At 40.1% G+C, this 20567-nt stretch overlaps 2 protein-coding genes and 1 long non-coding RNA gene across 3 annotated transcripts; 1 reads left to right on the forward strand and 2 right to left on the reverse strand.

Annotated features, from left to right (window-relative positions):
• The first annotated feature begins 620 nt into the window (after positions 1-620).
• Positions 621-7742, forward strand: LOC121809293 (rab3 GTPase-activating protein catalytic subunit-like). The gene is made up of 14 exons (XM_042209842.1): positions 621-878; positions 1011-1075; positions 1567-1767; positions 2377-2468; positions 2770-2963; positions 3100-3278; positions 4005-4343; positions 4415-4479; positions 4977-5025; positions 5160-5310; positions 6481-6565; positions 6647-6716; positions 6902-7042; positions 7116-7742. The coding sequence occupies exons 1-14, from the start codon at positions 770-772 to the stop codon at positions 7404-7406; spliced, it is 2031 nt and encodes a 676-aa protein (XP_042065776.1). The 5' UTR covers positions 621-769; the 3' UTR covers positions 7407-7742.
• LOC121809295 lies at positions 6020-6901 on the reverse strand. The gene is made up of 2 exons (XR_006052243.1): positions 6682-6901; positions 6020-6561 (listed from the first exon to the last, which is right to left on the reverse strand). It is a non-coding gene; the product is annotated as an uncharacterized LOC121809295 (long non-coding RNA).
• Positions 7743-9553: 1811 nt separating the features above from the next.
• Positions 9554-11101, reverse strand: LOC121808769 (mitogen-activated protein kinase kinase kinase 18-like). The gene has a single exon (XM_042209349.1). The coding sequence runs from the start codon at positions 10766-10768 to the stop codon at positions 9554-9556; it is 1215 nt and encodes a 404-aa protein (XP_042065283.1). The 5' UTR covers positions 10769-11101.
• Between the last annotated feature and the right edge of the window lie 9466 nt (positions 11102-20567).

Raw genomic sequence — 20567 nt, forward strand, 5'->3', positions numbered from 1 at the left:
ACGATGCACCACTTGTCGACGGTGGACAACTGGTCGTGGGCGAGGTGCCGCCGGCTGCATATAACTCTGCATCCATCGATCAACCTCACGGCTCGTATAGGCATCTAGCTCTTCGTTCATCATACGCTCGTACTCATCCGCATCCCCACCACTACCACCGGCATTACTCATTTCTTAAATTGATCTTGAACAGAAAGTAAGGTAGAGAGAATACTCGTTAAAACAAGTGGTGCGAATGAAAATGAGGTTCAACGCGCGTATATATAGTGTTTTCGAAAAACAAAAAAAAAATTTAAATCCGACGCCGGTTTGGCGCCGATCCGGGACGCACAATGGCGCCCGTGAGGATCGGCGTCGGAACCGGCGTCAGCGCGGGAATCGGCATGGCGACGCCGATTTCGCCGACGCCGGTTCCAATGGTTCGGCGTCAAACCGGCGTCGGCGAAAAATCGGCGTCGCGGTGGTGACGCCGGTTATTGGAGATGCCCTAAGACAGCAAAGAGACATGCACAAAGATGTGTCATCCAATCATCCAATGCCAATCCCATTTAGGAATATTAGATTGCTAATTACTGTAATAAAAGTAATACTAATACTAATATAATATAATAAAGTCCTCAAATGTAATATAGTGTGGAACCGCGGCGTAGTTGCATCAACCAAGGCTCAATTTTTCCGAAATCTTCTTCGATTCCGCCCTCCGCGGCTATGGCGTCGATTTCGTGATACGGCACAATATCATTGATTCAATTCCCCTTCCGCTGAAAAAATGGATGCATCCTTTGTATCCAGAGCTCGAACAGCCATCAATTCCGCCGCAGCTAAAGCGGAGAAGGTCTTGACGGATATAAAAAAATCTGATTCCAACGCGCATTTCGGTATGCGCTAAATTTATGCACACTCTCCTGTTTGTTATATATCATTCCCTACTTTGCTTTACTATTTTTAGGAATTCATTAAAACTATCCGTTTTTTTGTGTTTTCATTTGGATTTTGTACAAATCCTTAAGATTTGGATAAACAATCGCGTGGCGCGTCAACGCCGGAATGCCTGAGGGATGCGGATGACCCCAAGGTAAACTTTCTTTGCGCTTCTATGTTGGATTCCCGCGCGAATTTCTGATCGTTTGACCACGCCCTCGAGTCTGGAGATATTTATAAAAAGCTGGAGTCTTTTTGTAGTTAAGACTCACCTTTGATGGATCGTGACACGAGGTGATGAAACTGGAGTTGTATGCATTGTTGAGATTTCAATTTGGCTCATTTGTTACTCATCTTTTATTATCATTTCACTTATCCGGCTATCTTTTCTTTATTGGGGTGAGGTTGTGACTTTGTTCCATTTTGTTTTTGAGAAAAATTTTGTATTACTTTCATCATGGCCTTGTTATTTGTATAGGCATTCAGGATTTCATGAAAATTTATTTGTGATATAGTTGGGATACATGATAGATTTTGTGAATGAGATTATGAGGACGCTAGATTTCCTGATTCCATGGTTGCTCTATCAATCACTTGCTGAGTCAGTAGATATTTGGATGGAAATCATTTATGTTTCTGGTGCAGGATTCTGAAGGAGCAAAGAATAAGAGAGTGCGACCACAGCCAATTAAAACCAAGCATGATTGGCATGAGAAACTTAGGAATTTAAGATTAGGTAAAAAGGGGGCTGAGGACTCTATGAAGCCCGATAATTCAACAATGGCATACGCAATTTTTGATGATAATTTATACATGAGGCACGAGAGAGGATTCTCTCAGCCGAATGTAAGTCAATTGTCAAATATTTACCTAAATCTAATATATTTTGACAGTTGGATCTCTTTGAGGTTGTGGATCCACTGAATAAAAATCTTCCTGGTAACACACAAATGCTTGTTGTAATTTTCTTGGTCTCAGAAGTTACATGTTACTGAATTTAGCAAATTATTGCAAGATTTCTGTTACTTGTGTTTGAAATAATGGAGTCTTTACCCTTTTGTATTTGCATATAGTAGTATATGATAGTACTCCCTCTGTCCCAGAATAATTGTCACTCTTTTCCATTTCGGTCTGTCCCACAATAATTGTCACACTTCATTTTTACCATAAATGGTAATTAGGTCCCACATTCCACTAACTCACTTCACTCGCATTTTAATTTAAAACCAATATAAAAAAGTGAGTTCCATGTTCCACTAACTTTTCCAACCAACTTTTCTTTACATTTCTTAAAATCCGTGCCCACAATAAGAGTGACAATTATTGTGGGACGGAGGGAGTAGCTTTTTTGGAGTAAAGAAAAAATCACAAAAAGCTAAAGGGCTTCCCTGTATGCTTTGACTGAACTGTTGAGTTTCCGCTCTTCAAATTACTGAATGTGCTTGGTAATTACAGGATTTAGAAGAGGAGCTCGAGAGTCCAAAGGCTGCAAAGGAAGATATCATTCCATCATCAGCTATCTTGAGACAGTTAGCTGTAGCAGTCGAGTAAGCATTTATATTAGTTATTGAAAGGTCTGTTTTACTACATTATACTATATTTTCCTCAATGTGGCAGCTCAGAAGTCTAGTAATGTTTTCTGCCTTCTAGTTAAACAAACTGAAAAGACTAGTTTTCTCATGTCTTTCCAATTATTGATATTCATTTTAAAACATGGTTGCCTGCAATATGTTTATTACTAGTTTCATCAATTTGATTGATGTGCATTGCTGCATTTTAATCTGTTATGGTATCCAAGTCTCTAAATGCTGATACTGCTATGATCTTTTTGACTATTGGCCTTTTCAGGGCTGGATCAGGATATAGCACCATGAAAGATCTCCTCGCCTCTTCTAAAATCTCTTCGCCCATCAAGGAGAAAGCTAGCATGGGCATTTCAGTTATGAAATCACTAGTTCTGCGCGAAAAGGACGATAAGATGATACAAGAGTTTGGTTATGAGGACAAGGTTCTTGGACTGATGAATGTATTGTTAAATGCAGGTAGATAATTTGGTAGCCTTGCAAAAATGTGTACTCTCTCCACCCCCTCCCCAGCGCATGATTGATCGTTTTTCAAGTTTTTCAGTATTCTGTGTTGATTTTCACTTCTGGTGTGATGTCGGCAAGGTACTCGCAGAAGGAGAATTTACAGGTAGGACTGTTCCTGGTCTGGAGACACAGACAAATTCCAGTTCTCTGGTCAAGGATATCCATGGTGCACCTTTGGATAGTTTTGTAGTCAAGCTCTCTGAAGCAATTAGTTGCTTAAAAACCCTGCGAAAAATGGCATCATATTGGTCAAGGGTTGTTTCTGAAGTAAGTAGAGAAATGCAATTATATTTAAATCCCCATGTTCCAGATGACCTATGGCTCCTTGGCCTTGTTTGTCAATTTTAATCCATGGGTAACTGCAGCAGCTCTATGTGCAAAATTTATCTATTACTTTGCTTATAGTATCATTTTATAGACTCTCAGGCCTTCTCTTCAATTTTAAGGTACTGATAAGTCACTTCATTGTTTCAATTGGATTAGTTTAGATGTCTCTCTTGGCGAAGTCTTTCCATTTGAAACATACATAGTCTACGATTCTTTTAAGTGACTAGGTGAAAGATAAACATGCATTATAGTTTATATTGTGGGAGTACAAAATAAAATATGAGGATTATCACCCCCCAGGCTAGGTTTTATTGAATGGACTATAAGGAAATGGAAATTCATTCATTTACTATCGGAGAGCTTTGAGGATGTCTTGAGGTTGACCTCCTATTAGCATATCCGAAATACAAAACCTGCGGAAGAGTTTTTAATAGATCATACTGTAAGATTATTCTTATCTTATGCATAATAAGGTTACTGATTGTCATTGTCAGTGACTTCATTTCCTGTAGGCTCCATATGTCCGACTGATTAAGCATGAGATCACCGAGAACATTGCAAGATGACATCTTGCACTTGGGGCCTAATGATTTGTTTGACTCGAAATTTTTATCAGTCTTTATTATATCAGCCTATTATTTATTTACTCAATCCTTCACCTTGCAGATTAGAAGACTGTGGTATGAAGGGCAGTATATCCCAGGAATTCTGTCAGGAGATTTACCTGACCTGAATTCATGTCTCTTATATCAGCAATTGCAGGTCATCAACTGTTGCATTTCCAGAAAAAGACGGCATGCTGCTGCACTTGAATCTCTGGAGTCTATTACAGCTCAAGCAGATGCTACAGGTTCTTCAGATTCTGAGAGCCGACCTCCACTCGATCCTTGTTATTATGCCAAAACTAAGTCTGGAGAACTTGTGCTTAGATTAGGAGCTGATAAAAGGTTTGAGAACTTGACCATGCTTGAAACTGGTGAACCTATTTATTCACCTGTGATGCAGGTTGGTTTAAATTTTATCTTAATTGTAGGACATTATGTCAACAGATACTTAGCTTATGATCATATTTCTAGGAACCGCCTCTGTTGACTGAAGACTTAATCAAGGAGACAGAGGAGTTTGTGTTAAGGACAGGAAGGTTGATAATTTTGCACATGCTTTTTTAATTATGTTTTTGGAGGGATACTATTGTCTATTGTGTTGTTTTGTTTTTTACGTCCAACTTCACTTGATTAAATCTCTCCTACCATGGTGATTTTTCCTGTCTCAGCCACCTACTTGTGTCCATTCTAGTGTTTGTGCATGTATGTGTGTTATATATAGTCAGTAATCCTCTCCAACTTGAACCAACGCATATGAAATTATATACTCATATATATTAGTTGCATTATCATGGCCTTAATTTAGTTCCAGTTGATATTATATTGAAGTCGTCAGTTGAAAATTCCATGACTCATCAAAAATCCAGTTTAAGAGTTGGAAACCTCTATTATAATTTTGGCTAACCAATATGGTTTTTATGCAAACTAGTTGCTAGAGGATCCTGTTGTACCAATGTATTTCTGGGGCCCACACATATGCCCAAGTGTTACAAAAAGTAATTTTCTGACATAAACTACCTACTTTATTGTTCAGTGTTGGCGCAGGATGCTCCCAACTGCTTTCAGACATGCAGGCCTTCAAGGTGAAGCTCCAATACAAGCATGCACAATAGTGCTACCCTCTCATTTGTTATTCATGAAGGGCTTTCTAGTTTGTGGTAGGATAATCTTCGAGGACACTACAATTGATACCTAGTTTGCCATGCTATTTTGTCAGGCAGCAAATCCAGGTTGTACATTAGAAGATTTTGTAAGATGGCACTCTCCTCCTGATTGGGTGGAAGATGAAACGAACAGTGATTTGGACGATACCTCTGAGGGTGGTGATTCCGTCAGAGGTCAACTAAGTATGCGAATGCAAAAAGAAGGTAATACTTTATTTGCTGGAAATGGGCATAGCGAAAAATTTGCTTGTAGCACAACATTGATTTCAGTTGTACTTTTGAGTTTCTCTTTTCCCACTCAGAGAATTGTCTATGCATGCTCAATACTGAATGCATTTTTTAAAGAACGGTGGTTTTTGAGCTTGCTGAATTAAAAAAAGGATATGTTTTTTATTCATTTCTTCTAATGACACCTAGAAGAGCTGGAACTTAACCAATTTTTATGCGTCAAAAGGGCTAGAGTTTATCTTTCCTTTACTTGATGTCTTGATTAGAATCAGACGCAACACTGAATTCCTGAGTTTTTGAATATGAAAAACTAACGTGTCTACGTTGCACTAGAAATGACGAAATTGGGTGGTAGGAGATAGGCTATCGAGACAAAAATGTTTAAATAGAATGGTGACAACTGGGCTCGTCCTGATAAGTATGAAAACACTTAAGTCTGCTAGAACTAATGAATGCCAAGTGGGTGTTGAGTATATGCTTATTTTGAGGAGCTTAAAGCTTCTATGCTTGTAAGATTTTCTATAACTTATGAGATGCTATATCTTATTTTAAAATTTGGATGTTAGTAATTGAACTTGTTAGATATGGTTAATGGTAATATTGTAACTAAATCGCTTATTACTTTTAGATAAAAGCTTATAAGCTCCTTATATCTTATATTGGGAGAAAATATTACTATTTTGTATGACTGCCGACCATTTCCATTGAACTCTTATGCATTAAGCACTAAAACACAAGCTTATCTGCACACCATCTAAATCTATAAACAAATGAAGGACTGAATCTTTCTTTTTCACATAGAATAACTCCCAGAACTTGAATATGCTTCTTTTCTGTTGCTTCTTTTCTTATGATTAGAAATATATTTCTCTGTGAATATTCAGTAAATTATGTCCGAGGCATTTCTCTAACTACTGCCATTATCTGAGTATTTTATGAACATGGAAAAAGATGGGAAAGTGTTTAATGTAAAAGGATTAGACAGAGAGAAGTATCTTAATTCAGTTCACTGTGGCACTTCCATGATTGAAAAACCTTTTCATGCCAACAAACGTTGCAATGAGCTTGTTTATCTTCCCATTTGGCAACAAAGAGGGTTTGCTTCTTCGATCCTAACCTGCAGACTATTTTCCACCTGGTGGTTAGGCAATTTATGGCGTGAACTGTGGGAAACATCAAAAGCAGTGCCAGCTGTCAGACAAGCTCCTCTTTACGATGAGGACCTGGCTGTGTAAGCAAGATAAAATTCATGATATTGTAACCTTATTTTGTCACTACTGGAAAATGAGAAAAAATGCAATTTCAAATGTAGGGAAGGTATTCTGGACTTTCTGGAGGTAATCCCACCTTCGGATCTTTTGAAGCAGCTCTTCTTGGTTGCTGTAAGTACTCCCTCGATTTCTCTGCGTGCTCTTTGACAGATGTATTGTCTCTAGTATGGTAGAATTTATACCAGCTGAATGCGTATGCAAGAGACACAGAGAGTTGTGCCTCTTCTAAATTGTTCGTCTAGGGAGCACAAAATTTGTTCTTTCCGACCCTCAAAATCTATTTCCGGAATTTCCAGTTGGGCGCAGGGTTAATGATTGCTGAGGCCATGTTCTCAACAAATCCAAATTTGTCAAATATTTTCGACAACTGCAAGAACTACATCGTTGTGACCTGTCAGAGCAGCACCTGGGTCGAGAAGCTTGACGACATATGCCAGGTGAGTTTTATGCAGCTGGGGCTTGTGTTGGCATCATAATTATTTTACTTAACAATACGATGTCCTGTAACAGGTATATGAAACAGTAGAGACAATGGTCCACAATCAAGATGAAACGATAAACATGTCACCTCAACAAGAAGAAAACACGACAACAGGCGAAGTGAAGAACCGCTTCTCGAAGCTTAGCCTAATCTTCGGAGGCAAGTCGAAGGGCGCCCCCAAAGACTCACCAAAGACGGCAGAAGAGAATTCTGATCGACAAGCATTCTCAATATTCTCGAAGAAGCCTCCGAAACCCATCTTGTCTCCATCTGAGAAACCACTGCCGGGTTCAGCTGAAAGTGAATGGACATTTGTATAAGTACGCAGAGTTGTATTTTGCTCCACAAGGAAGCTCAAGGAAATGTGCAATATCCAGTCATGTGATGTTGCTTCATCTATAAATAGAGAGCAACTGATTTCCTAGGGCTTCGTTGTGGAACCATCATACATTAGTTAGCGCTATACCTTTATTTAATTCTCAACCCTATATGGTTGAGATCAATTGTCATTTGTGACTATATATCCTAAACTGAGTGAAGTTTTCATTTACTCATTGTAAACAAGAAAAAGGAAGAGAAGAAAAAAAAATGTATTTTGACATATATTCACATTTTTTAGTTCTTTATCGTAATACTCTCACTCAGGGTCTTCCTAAGTTCTTATTTCCATTAGGAATTCCACTGTATTGCTAGTACATTTTTTACTAAACCATAATCCTACCTTATTTACACTCAATATGTTTCATATTTGAAATAAATAATATACTAGTACTATGTTTTTAAATCTCTGCTTTTCCAAAATATCTGTATGCGTGTAATTTATTTATCTTATTTTTAGTATGTATATTTATATCTCAATAAAATTAAATCAATCATATTACTTGAATTATTTCTAAAATTAAGATTATATAAATTATGCTAAAAATAAAATTAATAACTTTGAAACATCTGATAATATAAAATTAAAATTGCTACAACATAATAAGTATTAATTTTAAATACGAAAAAAACACATAAAAATGCACACAATATGTAAGCAAAAAATAATATCGACAATAAGATGCAAGTGAGCAAACAAGATTGAATATTGTATGACCTAAATAATTAAGTAGATGATGGAAATGAAAATGGAGACAAAGCGTGCCCAAGCAAAAGTGGGGCGACTCGCCGACTTTATACCTTATATCAATCAACTATCAACAATATATATAAAGTTGCAAGTAACATGACAAGAAAAAAAAATGAGGGCACCAATTGTGGTTGTGTTTTGGAGTCAACCAAATATATAAATGAATGAAGCAAGTGGAATTCCGAATGTTTTGTGCTTTCAAGCTAGCATGGAGTAATATTATTTAACAATTTAGATCCTCCAGATTCATGCTCCACTACTACTTTGTTTTATATCACCGGATGCTAAAGGTACTCATCATTTATTCAATAATTCATGCATGTAATCTCATTATTCATGTTTTCTTGGTATTCAATTATTTTCCCATATGATACAATAGTGACATGCATGTCTTCTTGGTAAATATGATCATCTTTTATTTATAACATTCCAATGAATGACAAATGGTACGGACACGTACTAATTTTGTCTTGATATATGATGCCGAACAACGACTTGCTTTAGAAATCTCGTGCACTCACATTAATTTGGCGATTTAAAGAATTAAAACTCACACACACATATATCCACAATCACTATATATCTTCTATTGACTGTAGAGATAACGTCTTAAGTATTTAATACAGTAGTAAATTGTATTTTTTGGGTAACAAAATTCCGTTACTAAAATGGAAAGTAAAATAATACTACTTGACATGACTAAAGATATATTCGGACCTATATCAACGAACATATCTTGAGCTATCTTTAATTTTTCTTTTGCTTTGGGATTAAGATAGTTTCGTACCTAATCTTGATATGCAAAAAAGCATGAACAAAAACGAATTCTAGTGCATTTGTCATGCATCATTCTTTTCTTGATTAAATAAAGTACTAAAATCCAAATTCTGAAAGGACCATTATCCATCACAACACAATTAAAGATGGGCAGCGTAGTTGAGTTCCACACGTCAACTTGCATTATTGACCTAACTTTCTATTTCACTAATAAAATAATAGTTGACTCTTTAAAGATAAGATATTTTGCGACCTCGAATTTGCCTTTTTGATGCTACAAGTCTTTCATGTTCACACCATAATGCCTAATTATCAGAACAAATAGAGTTGACTTTATGTAATAATAGTACTCATGAATTTAAGTCACAAAATTCAAAGACAATTCTACTACTACTACTATTACCATCTTTCATGCTAAAAAAAGCACCCCCAACGTTTAATTAAAAGGTCAACTTTACACCGGCCTCATCCCTTCAAGCGTTTCTATTCTTGCTTGTCTCATTCAATTTCAATAGCTATTATACTTAATCAGTTAAAATACTTAAATGGAGTAAATAACACTCACTTCTTATGAAGCATGAGTACTGAAAATGAAGAATGTGCATAATAAGGTGAAAAAGGCGGTAAGAAAACTTGATCTTGACGAAGAAATAATTCCATGAACATAATCTGAATACACAAATAATTTACACTCTGTTTTTGTGAAAATGAAGAAGATGTTACAAAATCACTATCTCCACTGCAAAAATCAAACCTAGAATAATCCTCCATCACCACCAAATCACAATATGAAATTTCTTCTTCCTCAATCAAATCTTCAACTTCATTAGCCCTAACCGTCACCCACTCCTGATCCTCATCAAAACTCGGACCGCCACCGCCGATCAACGCTCCGATCCTATCAATTTCCGACGAGGCTGTCTCCGTCGCAGTTTCCAAACACTCCGACGCCTCTACCGCATCCCAAAATCCCTGATCCGTAACGCTCGTCGGAGACGCTTCCTCCTCCGCCGCATCCAAAAACGGATGCTGCAGCAGCTCCGCCGCCGTCCACCGCCTCCTCGCGTCCCTCACAAAACACTTCCCCACGAAATCCCTCGCCTCTCCGGAAAACCACCCCGGCAGCTCCGGCACGTCGTCGGAGAACGCGATCCGGTAAATCGCCGCCGCCGGATCCTTCGTCTCCGGCCAGGGGTGGCGTCCGGTGGCCATTTCGATCACCGTGCACCCCACAGACCACACATCCGCCGCAAAGCTCTGCTCCACGCCGCGAGCGACCTCCGGCGCCATGTACGCGGGCGTTCCGGCGAAAGACCCGCTGGATCCCGCCCATTTCGCGCAACCGAAGTCGACGATCTTCACCGCAGCGCCGCCGCCGGCGACGAGGACGTTCTGGCCTTTGATGTCGCAGTGCACCAATCCGCTCCGGTGGAGATAATCCAATCCGGTGAGGAGCTGCTTTGAGTAAAATCGGATCGTTTTCTCGTCCAAGGAGCCTCCGCGCTTTCGGATCAGATCGGAGAGCGAACCGCCGCTGGAATATTCTAGAAACAGATTGTAGAGGGGTTTGTGATCGTCGATTGTGACGTCGGACCCTAAGCAGCGGATGACGTAGGGAGAGGAGAGTTGTGAGATGAATGATTCCTCCCTTTTCAGCAAGGCGGAGGAAGCGAGATCGGTGGACTTCACGGCGAAGATGTCGCCGGCGGGGGTGGCGGCGATGGAAACCGTCGCGGTGGATCCTCGGCCGATGGTGGGACCCCTCGTCCACGTCATTGGAGAATTGAATTAAATTGGTGAGTGATTTTCAATTTCAAAATTTGTGGTTTGGTTTGTTGGAGGCGGTATTTTATAGGTGGGGAGGGGAGTTAAATTAATTTTGATTGTGTGTGCGCCACGTGGCGGGAGGAGAGAGGTGGATGGAGACTGTGGGCGGCGGGGAAAGTTGTGAAAACGTGGCTGTTCCAATCGGCGTCGTTGATTACGCAGTTAGCCAACCAATTAACCCAACTCGGCATGCGCTTTTTAAGTCATGGCGCTGACATTAAGTCATTAACAGATGTGAAAACAACACTAATAAATACAATGAAAATTCGAAATTAAATATGCGTACTTAAAAATGAAAACTCGACACACATGCATAAAGGTTGAAATGTGATTGTCTGAATGGTTTACTCTTTTTTAACTGTTTTATTTTGCTTAGGTGGATTTCGTATATTTTACTACTAATTATATTTTTTGTGTAAAGAATGATATTTACTACTAGTACTTATTATCATTCTGCGTTGAATCATTTTGTTTTTTTTAAATCGTTTAACACGTATGATATGGAGTCAAAATTAATATATCATACGTACTACCTCCGTCCTCCAAATATTATCTCACTTTGACCCGACATGGATTTTAAGAAATATAATAGAAAATGAGTTGGAAAAGTGAGTGGATTGTGAGTCCTACTTTTATATATATTAGTTTTATAATAAAATGTGAGTATGAATGAGTTAGTGGAATATGAGATCCGCTACAAAAAATGATAAAAAGTGAAATGAGACAAACTTTAGGGGACGGACAGAAATGGAAAAATATGACAAACTTTCAGGGACGAGAGGTAGTAGTATATTACTAATATAATGGAGTAATAATATTGAAATGTGTACAAATAAAATAAACAAAAAGAATAGTAAGGTTCATGACCCTAACAAAAATACCCAAATTTCTTGACATGGGGATAAATTAATATAAGTGATTTATCAAATGAATCTAAGTCATTTTGTTTTGTTCAAATTAACTTTTTCTTCTTTTTTGAGAAAAATAAGAAAAAGAAAGATAAATCTTTTTTTCTTCTTCATTTTAATGGCCTCAAAAGATGTAGAATAGTGAATTTTATTAACTATACTACTAGATTGGATTAGTCCACTAAGCTCTCGTTTTTCTTTAGATGTGTGTATACAACGATATGTATCAGGATATTTGTAGAAGGTTTTCATGTAACTACACAATTTATCTAAAACACCCCAATTATAAACAAGAAAAAAAGTTAGAATTAATTAGAATTTTCAGTTCAACGTTTTTAGGAGTTTTAAAATGAATGTGAAGAAACGACAAAATAACAAGCTTTGATGTTTGCGATATTGTTGAATTTGGCATTTTTGCTATGCAACATTGTTTGCCGCCAACACCAATGCCAAATTAGCTGGAATATGCCAACTGCCAATATCTAATCTTCCTTGTATAATTAATTAGAGTAATACGTACTGTACACATGCATGTTTCTAACATTTCTTGGATATATTAATTGAGTGATCATTACGTGGCTCATAATTTTAAAAGTGATTCGGATTACACAAGCATAATAATGTGAAAATCATATTTTATTTGAATTAATGTAATATCGTTATGAATGAACAATTTCAGATTGAGCAATATCGTAAATTTTCAATAACATTTAATAGACCCGTTTGACCAATTAAAAGATAGTTATTCAAATAATTGTATGAATGAAACTTATATCCACTTGCGACATAAATGTCCAATAAATTACTACTATTTGACATGTACTACAATATTTTAAAGAACAAGGACTAGGCCGCCTATATAATTTCTTCTTGTGGGCGGGCTACTTCACAATTGGCTATTAGTAACATATAGTACTATATTATACTCCCTCCGTCCCGGGCTACTCGCTCATTTCCTTTTCGGCTCGGAGATTAAGGAATGAGTGTATAGGAAAGTAAAAAATGACGGCTGTAGGTGAAATTTTTTACTAAAAATGGAAAGAGTGCAAGTAACTTGGGACGCCCAAAAAGGAAATAAGTGCGAGTAGTGCGGGACGGAGGGAGTACTAATAGTATTATGGCGTCAACAAATTGTTTCATGATTTTCCTTTGTAAATGTCACTTCACTATCCCAAATCACTACCCTCCATCTCACCCAAAAAAAGGTAAATGAAAAGTTGTATAAGTTGGTAGTGGAAATAGCGTTCACATTCATAATAAAACTCAGATTCATGCTTGTATTATACTCCAAAATGACTAAAAGTAAAGAATAGAAGGGTTAAGTGCAAGTGGAATAAGGTAGCCAGCATATGCGTACCCATTCACAAAAAGCAGATTCTCATGCGCGACGCGAAAGCTCAGGAAATACTCAACCGCCATAAAACAAAATACATTATCAAAACAAAGAATGACACCCACGCTTATGCTTAAAGTAATGGAATGCCTACCAAGATCCAATTTTTCCAATGTGTAGTCCACAAGCAAAACCATTTCATATCTCTTTTTTTTAAAATGAGAAAATAAAAAGGAAATGAAAAAGTTGTGTAGCTTCCAAATTCGACTCAAATGGCATCTATTGATCGCTTGGATCCATATACGAATGTGGGAATCAAGAAATCGAATCTTGATACACTTGGTTGGAAAGAAAAGCAGAGAGCATCTCCAATGGCGGCGAGCGAGCGGATAGGCTAACCGATTCCCGGCGCTGGCCGGTCCGCTCGCCGAACCATTGGAACCGGCGAGCGCCATTTTGGCGAAAAAATCGGTGACCCGACGCCGATTTTCGGGCGCTGGCCGCCATTGCAGGCTCTCGATCGGCCAACTCAAATTTTTTTTTTAATTTGGTGTGCATTTGGTGTGCTCCAGTCTCGATGAGCGGCAATTAGGGGTCCAACGCGTTTGTGGCATGTCGACTGCATTGCTGATATAATGTACGCATGTATTATCCTGCACAACATGATTGTCGAAGATGAAGGTGTACAATTGACTAGTTGGACCAATGACGATGCTAATGAAGCCGGCCCAAGCCACGGCGTGGCCGCCCCCAACGTACGAAGGGGGTACCTCACAATGAAGTCGGCCGCCTCAAGGCACATGCCGACATGCGCCAAGTGGATGCTCATATTCGACTCCAAAATGATTTAATTGAAGAGTTGTGGGCACAGAGGACTACACATCTTTAGATTTTTTTTAATTAATGTATTTTTTTAATTTAAATATTATTATTGAATTTTCCCGTATATGTGTCGTAAATTTAATTCCGTATTTTGTGTGATTGTTAATTATTTGTTTTTTATAATTTTGTTTATTGTGGCTAGCCTATTGCTTGTCCTGATGATGTGGCATGAGGTGTTTTTAGTGCTGATGATGTGGCAAGAGGAGTTTGTGGTTAGCATAAGGCTGTTATTGGTGATGACTTTACCTCTGTGGATTCTTTTGCCCATTTCTTTCCCTTTCGGTTTCTGCAGCTGCTGACTTGGAAGGAAATAAAGGAAAGGGTTGCCATCTCATAAATCCCAACTTTCCATGTCAGATTCATTCTTTGAACACCTCTTTTGCCAAAGTAACTGGATCGGCAACAACAAGCAAGAATGTGCAAATGATTAAGTGTTGGGAGATTAATAAAAAAAAGTCGACCAAATGATTATTAAATGCAAAAAAAAAAATACGAATGGAAAAGCATTTGTGTCTACCAAAACATAGAAGTTGGACAAAGTGAAAAAGGGGGTCAATAAAAATGTCACTGTCTTAGCAACAGAAATGCGCAGTTTGGAGGGAAAAGAGAAAAGAGAAAGAGTTTGGTTGAGGAAAAAAATGACTGATATAGAGAAAGTGTGTGACAGACAACTGAAAAAAAAGTTACTGTCTTAGCAACAAAAATGACTACTCATTCTCAACCAATTCCCTTTGTAATATTTTTCATTATTTTATGGTATTTTTGGGTGACTAGGATGAGACAGGGTATGCCTGCAGCTCAGACAATAGAAAGCTAGGTATAAATTTCTCTTGTGTCCTCAAATGCAGTAACAAGAATCTTGAAAGTAGAAAATTCGAAAGTGGGTTTAACAAAGAGAATATAATTGTTTTCTTAGAGAGAGTTTTGAGTGATAATGTCAACTCCAATATCATCTCATATCAGACTAAAATTGTGTGGATTTAATTTGAATGTTGGTTTCCATCACAAATTCACAATTCACAATTACATTTTTCAGCCAATGCAACCATCTACCTATGGTTGATGAGGCAAACAACAACCGGAATTCAAGAAGCGCGAAATAATCAGCTTATTAGATCTGCTTTACTTTCTATAGTAAGAGCAGGTAAATAATCAGCTTATTAGATCTGCTTTACTTTCTATCAGTGTACATGTCGTTTAGCTATTAATTTGGTTTTTGTGTAATTAAATCTGTATTATTATATTCTGTAGTAACTGATTTTCTTTCAGATAAATTGATGATGAATCCGCGAATTATTGATGATGATGAATGCTCGTAAAAATAAATTACGACACGGTGAATTTACGTGGTTCGATTTACTGAGGTAAATCTACGTCCACGGGAAGAAGGGAGGGCAAGATTGTTGATGGAGCTGCGAATTTTTGATGATGATGAATGCTCGTAAAAATAAATTACGACACAGAGATTTACGTGGTTCGATTTACTGAGGTAAATCTACGTCCACGGGAAGAAAAGAGGGCAGAGTTGTATTGCTTGATCTGTTTTCTACAGCTTACAAATACAAACTTGCTATATGGTGTTTTATCTCTAGAGAGCTTAACCTTCCTCTACCAGATCTAAGTTCTATTTATATATTGAACTGAGATCGTGGCTTGCATCACCACCTTAAGTCGTGGAGGTCACGGAGGTCATGAGATCCTGCATGGCCACTAACTAGGCGGTGGCTTACATCATCAGTAATTATGTCGTGGATGTCGTGGATGTCGTGGAGGCTGCATGGGTCCACCACTAGATAGATCGTGTCTCCCAGTTCGGTATTGCCGAGCAGCTTTTGCCGATCTGAGAGTAGAGCTTGATGCCGACCTGAGGGCAGAGCTTGATTGGTTGGCTTTTACCGAGCTGTAGGCTGAGGCCGAACTCTTTGGTTGTGCCGAACCGAACTCTTAGCCGAACTCTTTGGTCATGCCGAACTGATACTCTTTCTTGGGCTTTGTGCTGGCTTGTTTAGTACGTACTCCATCACTACCCCCCCCGAAAAGCGAAGTGAATCACTTCGGCATTCTGGATAAAGGTACGGGGTAAGTTGATGTTTGTCTTTGGTCTTATGAAGTGAACTCTTCTTTGACCAGACTTGGTCCTTGGTCTTGATGAAATAAACATCTTTGACCGGACTCGTCTTTGGCCTGATGAAATAAACATCTTTGACCGGACTCATCTTTGGTCTGATGAAATAAACATCTTTGACCGGACTTGTCTTTGGTCTGATGAAATAAACATCTTTGACCGGACTCGTCTTGTGTCCTAATTTGGCGAGTTTTATCGCTCGGATCGGACTTTCCGCTGTCCTAATTTGGGGATCGGACTTTCCCTTGTCCTAATTCGGCGAGTTTTATCGCGTGGATCGGACTTTCCCTTGTCCTAATTCAGGCAAGTTTTATCGCGAGAATCGGACTTTCGTTGCAGTTCGTTTCAGACGAAGTGCTTGATTTTTAAGCCGAATTGTGGTCTTGTATCCTCTTTAGAAGCTTGGACTTCACAATCGTTGGCTTATTGCAGCTCGTTTCAGACGAACTGCTTGTTTAAGCTGAATTGTGGTCTTGTATCTTCTGTAGAAGCTTTGACTCACAATCGTTGGCTTGTATATGTTCTAAGAAGGGGATCAGCCTTCGAAGAACAAGATACCTCAGTTACATTTGTAAGAGACGACACTCACATAGATAGACACAACGCACGTAAGACAAACAAAAACGCACATAGGCAAAGAGAGCAAAGAGAGCAAAGAGAGCAAAGAGAGCAAATAAAAAACAAGGAAAGCACATAAGACTGACTGACTGACTGACCGGACTGTCTCTTACAAATGGAACTTCTTGAGGTTGGAAATGTGCCATGTTCGGGGTACCTGTTCTCCTGACATGTGAGCCAATTTGTAAGACCCTTTGCCGAGGACTTCTGACACCCGATACGGACCTTCCCATGTGGGTTCGAGCTTGCCCAGCTTTTCTGCTCGGCTTACTTCGTTGTTTCTCAAGACGAGATCTCCCACTTGAAATTGCAGCTTCTTCACCCTTTGGTTGTAATACCGGGTTACTTGCTCCTTGTACTTGGCTGCTTTTATGCACGCCAATTCTCTTCTTTCTTCGGCCAGATCTAATTCGGCTCGCAGTCCGTCATCATTCATTTCTGAGGAGAAATGTAGAGTTCGTGGACTGGGTACGCCGATCTCAACCGGAATCACGGCTTCAGTGCCGTATACCAGACTGTACGGAGTTTCACCGTTGGAGGTTGTGGGTGTAGTTCGGTAGGACCATAGGACTTGAGGGAGATTTTCTACCCATTGTCCTTTGGCTTGTTCTAACCGAGCTTTTAACCCTTTCACCAGGATACGATTTGTTACCTCCGTTTGTCCGTTTGCTTGTGGATGAGAGACCGAAGTGAACCGCTGTTGAATATTCAGCTCTTGGCACCAATTCTGGAACGTCTTGTCGGTGAACTGAGTCCCGTTATCCGAGATGAGGATGTGGGGTATGCCAAATCGGCACACTATGTTCTTCCAGACGAAATCCAATGCCTTCGAGCTCGTTATCGTAGCTAATGGTTCAGCTTCCACCCACTTCGTGAAGTAGTCCACGGCAACGATAAGGAATTTCATCTGCCGAGGAGCTTGAGGAAGTGGTCCCACTATGTCTATGCCCCATTGCATGAAAGGCCAAGGGCTTTGCATAGTGGATAGATCGGTCTGAGGCATCCTTGGGATATTTGCATGGATTTGGCACTTCGGGCATGTCTTAACGAGCTGCACTGCTTCTTGTACCAAGGTTGGCCAATAATATCCCCATCTTAGAACTTTTTTAGCTAAAGCTCTAGCTCCGATGTGGCTGCCGCACGATCCTTCATGAACTTCTCTGAGAATGTAGTCCGTCTCTTCTGGTCCTACGCACCGCAATAGCGGCTGGAGGTAAGACTTTCTAAAGAGGACTCCTTCATGAAGTTCGTACCGAAGTGCTCGGCACGTGATCTTCCGAGCTTCTCTCTTATCCTCGGGCAATTGTCCTTGATCCAGATACTGCAAGATCGGCGTCATCCAGTTCGGCGAGCTGGATACTGAATGTACCTCGGCTTCATCAATGCTTCGATGCATTAATTCTTCCGCCTTCGAGCTTGGATCTGAGGCCAACTTGCTTAAGGTATCTGCTCGGCTATTTTCCGCTCTGGGAACGCGGATTATCCGAAAATAGGAGAAACTTCGGCTGATGCTTTGCGCTTTGTCCAAATACTTCTTCATTCTCTCGTCACGAGCTTCACTTGTACCCAACATGTGATTTACTATGATTTGTGAATCACAATGGACTTTGAGAGATTTGACGAGCAGACTTTGCGCTAACTGGAGTCCGGCCAGGAGGGCTTCGTACTCGGCTTCATTATTAGTAGTGGGGAATAGGAACCGAAGTGAGTAGGTTACCTCGTGTCCATCGGGAGCGATAAGCAGAATACCAGCTCCACTTCCCGTTTTATTCGAAGCTCCATCTACGAATCCGCTCCAGCAGTCCGGCGGCTCTTCTTCGGATTCCAAGGGCTGTGCTAGTTCGGCATTGGCAGAATTTTTCTGTTCGGCAATGACAGGGATTGCTTGATCGAACTTGGCCTCTGCAAGAAAATCTGCCAAGGCTTGTCCCTTGATGGCTTTCCGAGGTAGGTACTCGATTGAGTGTTCTCCCAGCTCTATGGCCCATTTGGCGATTCTGCCTGATGCTTCTGGCTTGGTCAAAACTTGCCGAAGAGGCAGATCGGTTAAGACGCATACCTTGTGAGCATAGAAGTATGGCCGCAGTCTCCTTGCTGCATTTACTAACGCCAGAGCAATTTTCTCCAGAGGTTGATACCTTGTTTCTGGACCTCTTAATGCTCGGCTTGTAAAGTAGATGGGAAACTGCTTTAGGCCTTCTTCTCGTACAAGCACCACGTTGATGGTTTGATCCGATGCCGCTAAGTATAAGAATATTACTTCGGCTTCGGTTGGAGCAGAGAGAATAGGAAGCTCGGCTAGATAACTTTTGAGCTCGTCAAAGGCCTTTTTCTGCTCGGCTCCCCACTCGAACTTTGGTGCCTTTTTCAACACCTTGAAGAACGGCAGTTGCTTTTCGGCTGCTTGGGAAAGGAATCGATTCAGTGCGGCTAGACATCCGGTTAGCCTTTGCACGTCATGTATGGACTTCGGCATCGCCATGTTCTGAATGACTTGAACTTTTGAGGGATTGGCCTTGAGTCCGTCCTTTGAAACCCAACAACCCAGAAACTTTCCCGAATCTACCAAAAAGGTACACTTTTGGGGATTAAGTTTGAGGTTGGCTTTCTTGAGCACGTTGAGAGTGGACTTGAGGTTGTCTTCGTACTCCGAAGTGCTTTTGCTTTTGACAACTATGTCGTCGACATACACTTCAACCTGCTTTCCGATTAGGTGCCGAAAAAGCTTGTCTACCATCCTTTGATAAGTGGCTCCGGCATTCTTTAAACCGAATGGCATCTTTTTATAAGCGAAAATGCCGAAATCGGTAATGAAAGCTGTTTTCGGAGCATCACTGTCATCCATCAACACTTGGTGATATCCTTTGTATAAATCAAGAAAACAGAAAATTTCGAAGCCGATCAAAGCTTCTACTTTTTTATCTATATTCGGAAGGGGATAGCAATCTTTAGGACAGTGCTTGTTTAGATCGGTAAAATCTATGCACATCCGCCATCCTCCTTCTTTCTTCTTGATCATCACAGGATTGGCCACCCAAGAAGGATATTTCACCTCGAATAGTACATCCGCTTTTAGTAATTGGCGGACTTCGTCATGGATGACTTGGCTTCTTTTTGCCGCAAAGAGTCTTTGCTTCTGTTTTACCGGCCGAATTGAAGGATCAATATTTAACCGATGAGTGATTACCTCGGGGGGCACTCCGGTCATATCCAACGGAGACCATGCAAAGACATCTTTGTACTCCTTGAGGAGCTGAATGGTCTTTTCCCGGAGTAGAGGCGTTCCTGCGAAGCCGATCTTGACCGTTCTGGATGGATCATCTTCGTATAACTGAACGGTCATTGAGTTCGGCCCTGGAGTGACTTCGGTCATCTCGCTTGCCTCTGACTCCGGTTGCTGTGATTGCTATGCTTGATGGTGCCGAACTGATTGCTCGGCACTTCTAAGCGCAATCTGCAGACATTCTCTTGCTCTCTTTTGATCACCTCGGATGACCGCTATCCCACCTTTAGTGGGGATCTTGATGGTGAGGTGATAAGTAGAGCAAACGGCCCGAACTGTGTTGAGCCAGTCTCTCCCCAGGATGATGTTGTACGGGGACCGAGCTTTCACCACAAAGAACTCGATCATCGTACTGGAGCTTGTAGGCGCTTTTCCCACCGTGATCGGAAGGCTGATAATACCTTCAGGGCGGGTGTCTTCCTGGGCGAAACTTTTCAGAGGAATTGGAGCCGGACTGAGCCGAGCTGGATCCAATTCCATTTTATCGAAACATTCTTTAAAAAGAACGCTGACGGACGCTCCTGTATCCACAAATACTCTGTGGATCAGTTTGTTTGCCACTCCGGCTTGAATGACAATAGCGTCTTGGTGAGGAGAGA

Source organism: Salvia splendens, chromosome 6, assembly GCF_004379255.2.
Source record: "Salvia splendens isolate huo1 chromosome 6, SspV2, whole genome shotgun sequence".
NCBI lineage: Eukaryota > Viridiplantae > Streptophyta > Magnoliopsida > Lamiales > Lamiaceae > Salvia > Salvia splendens.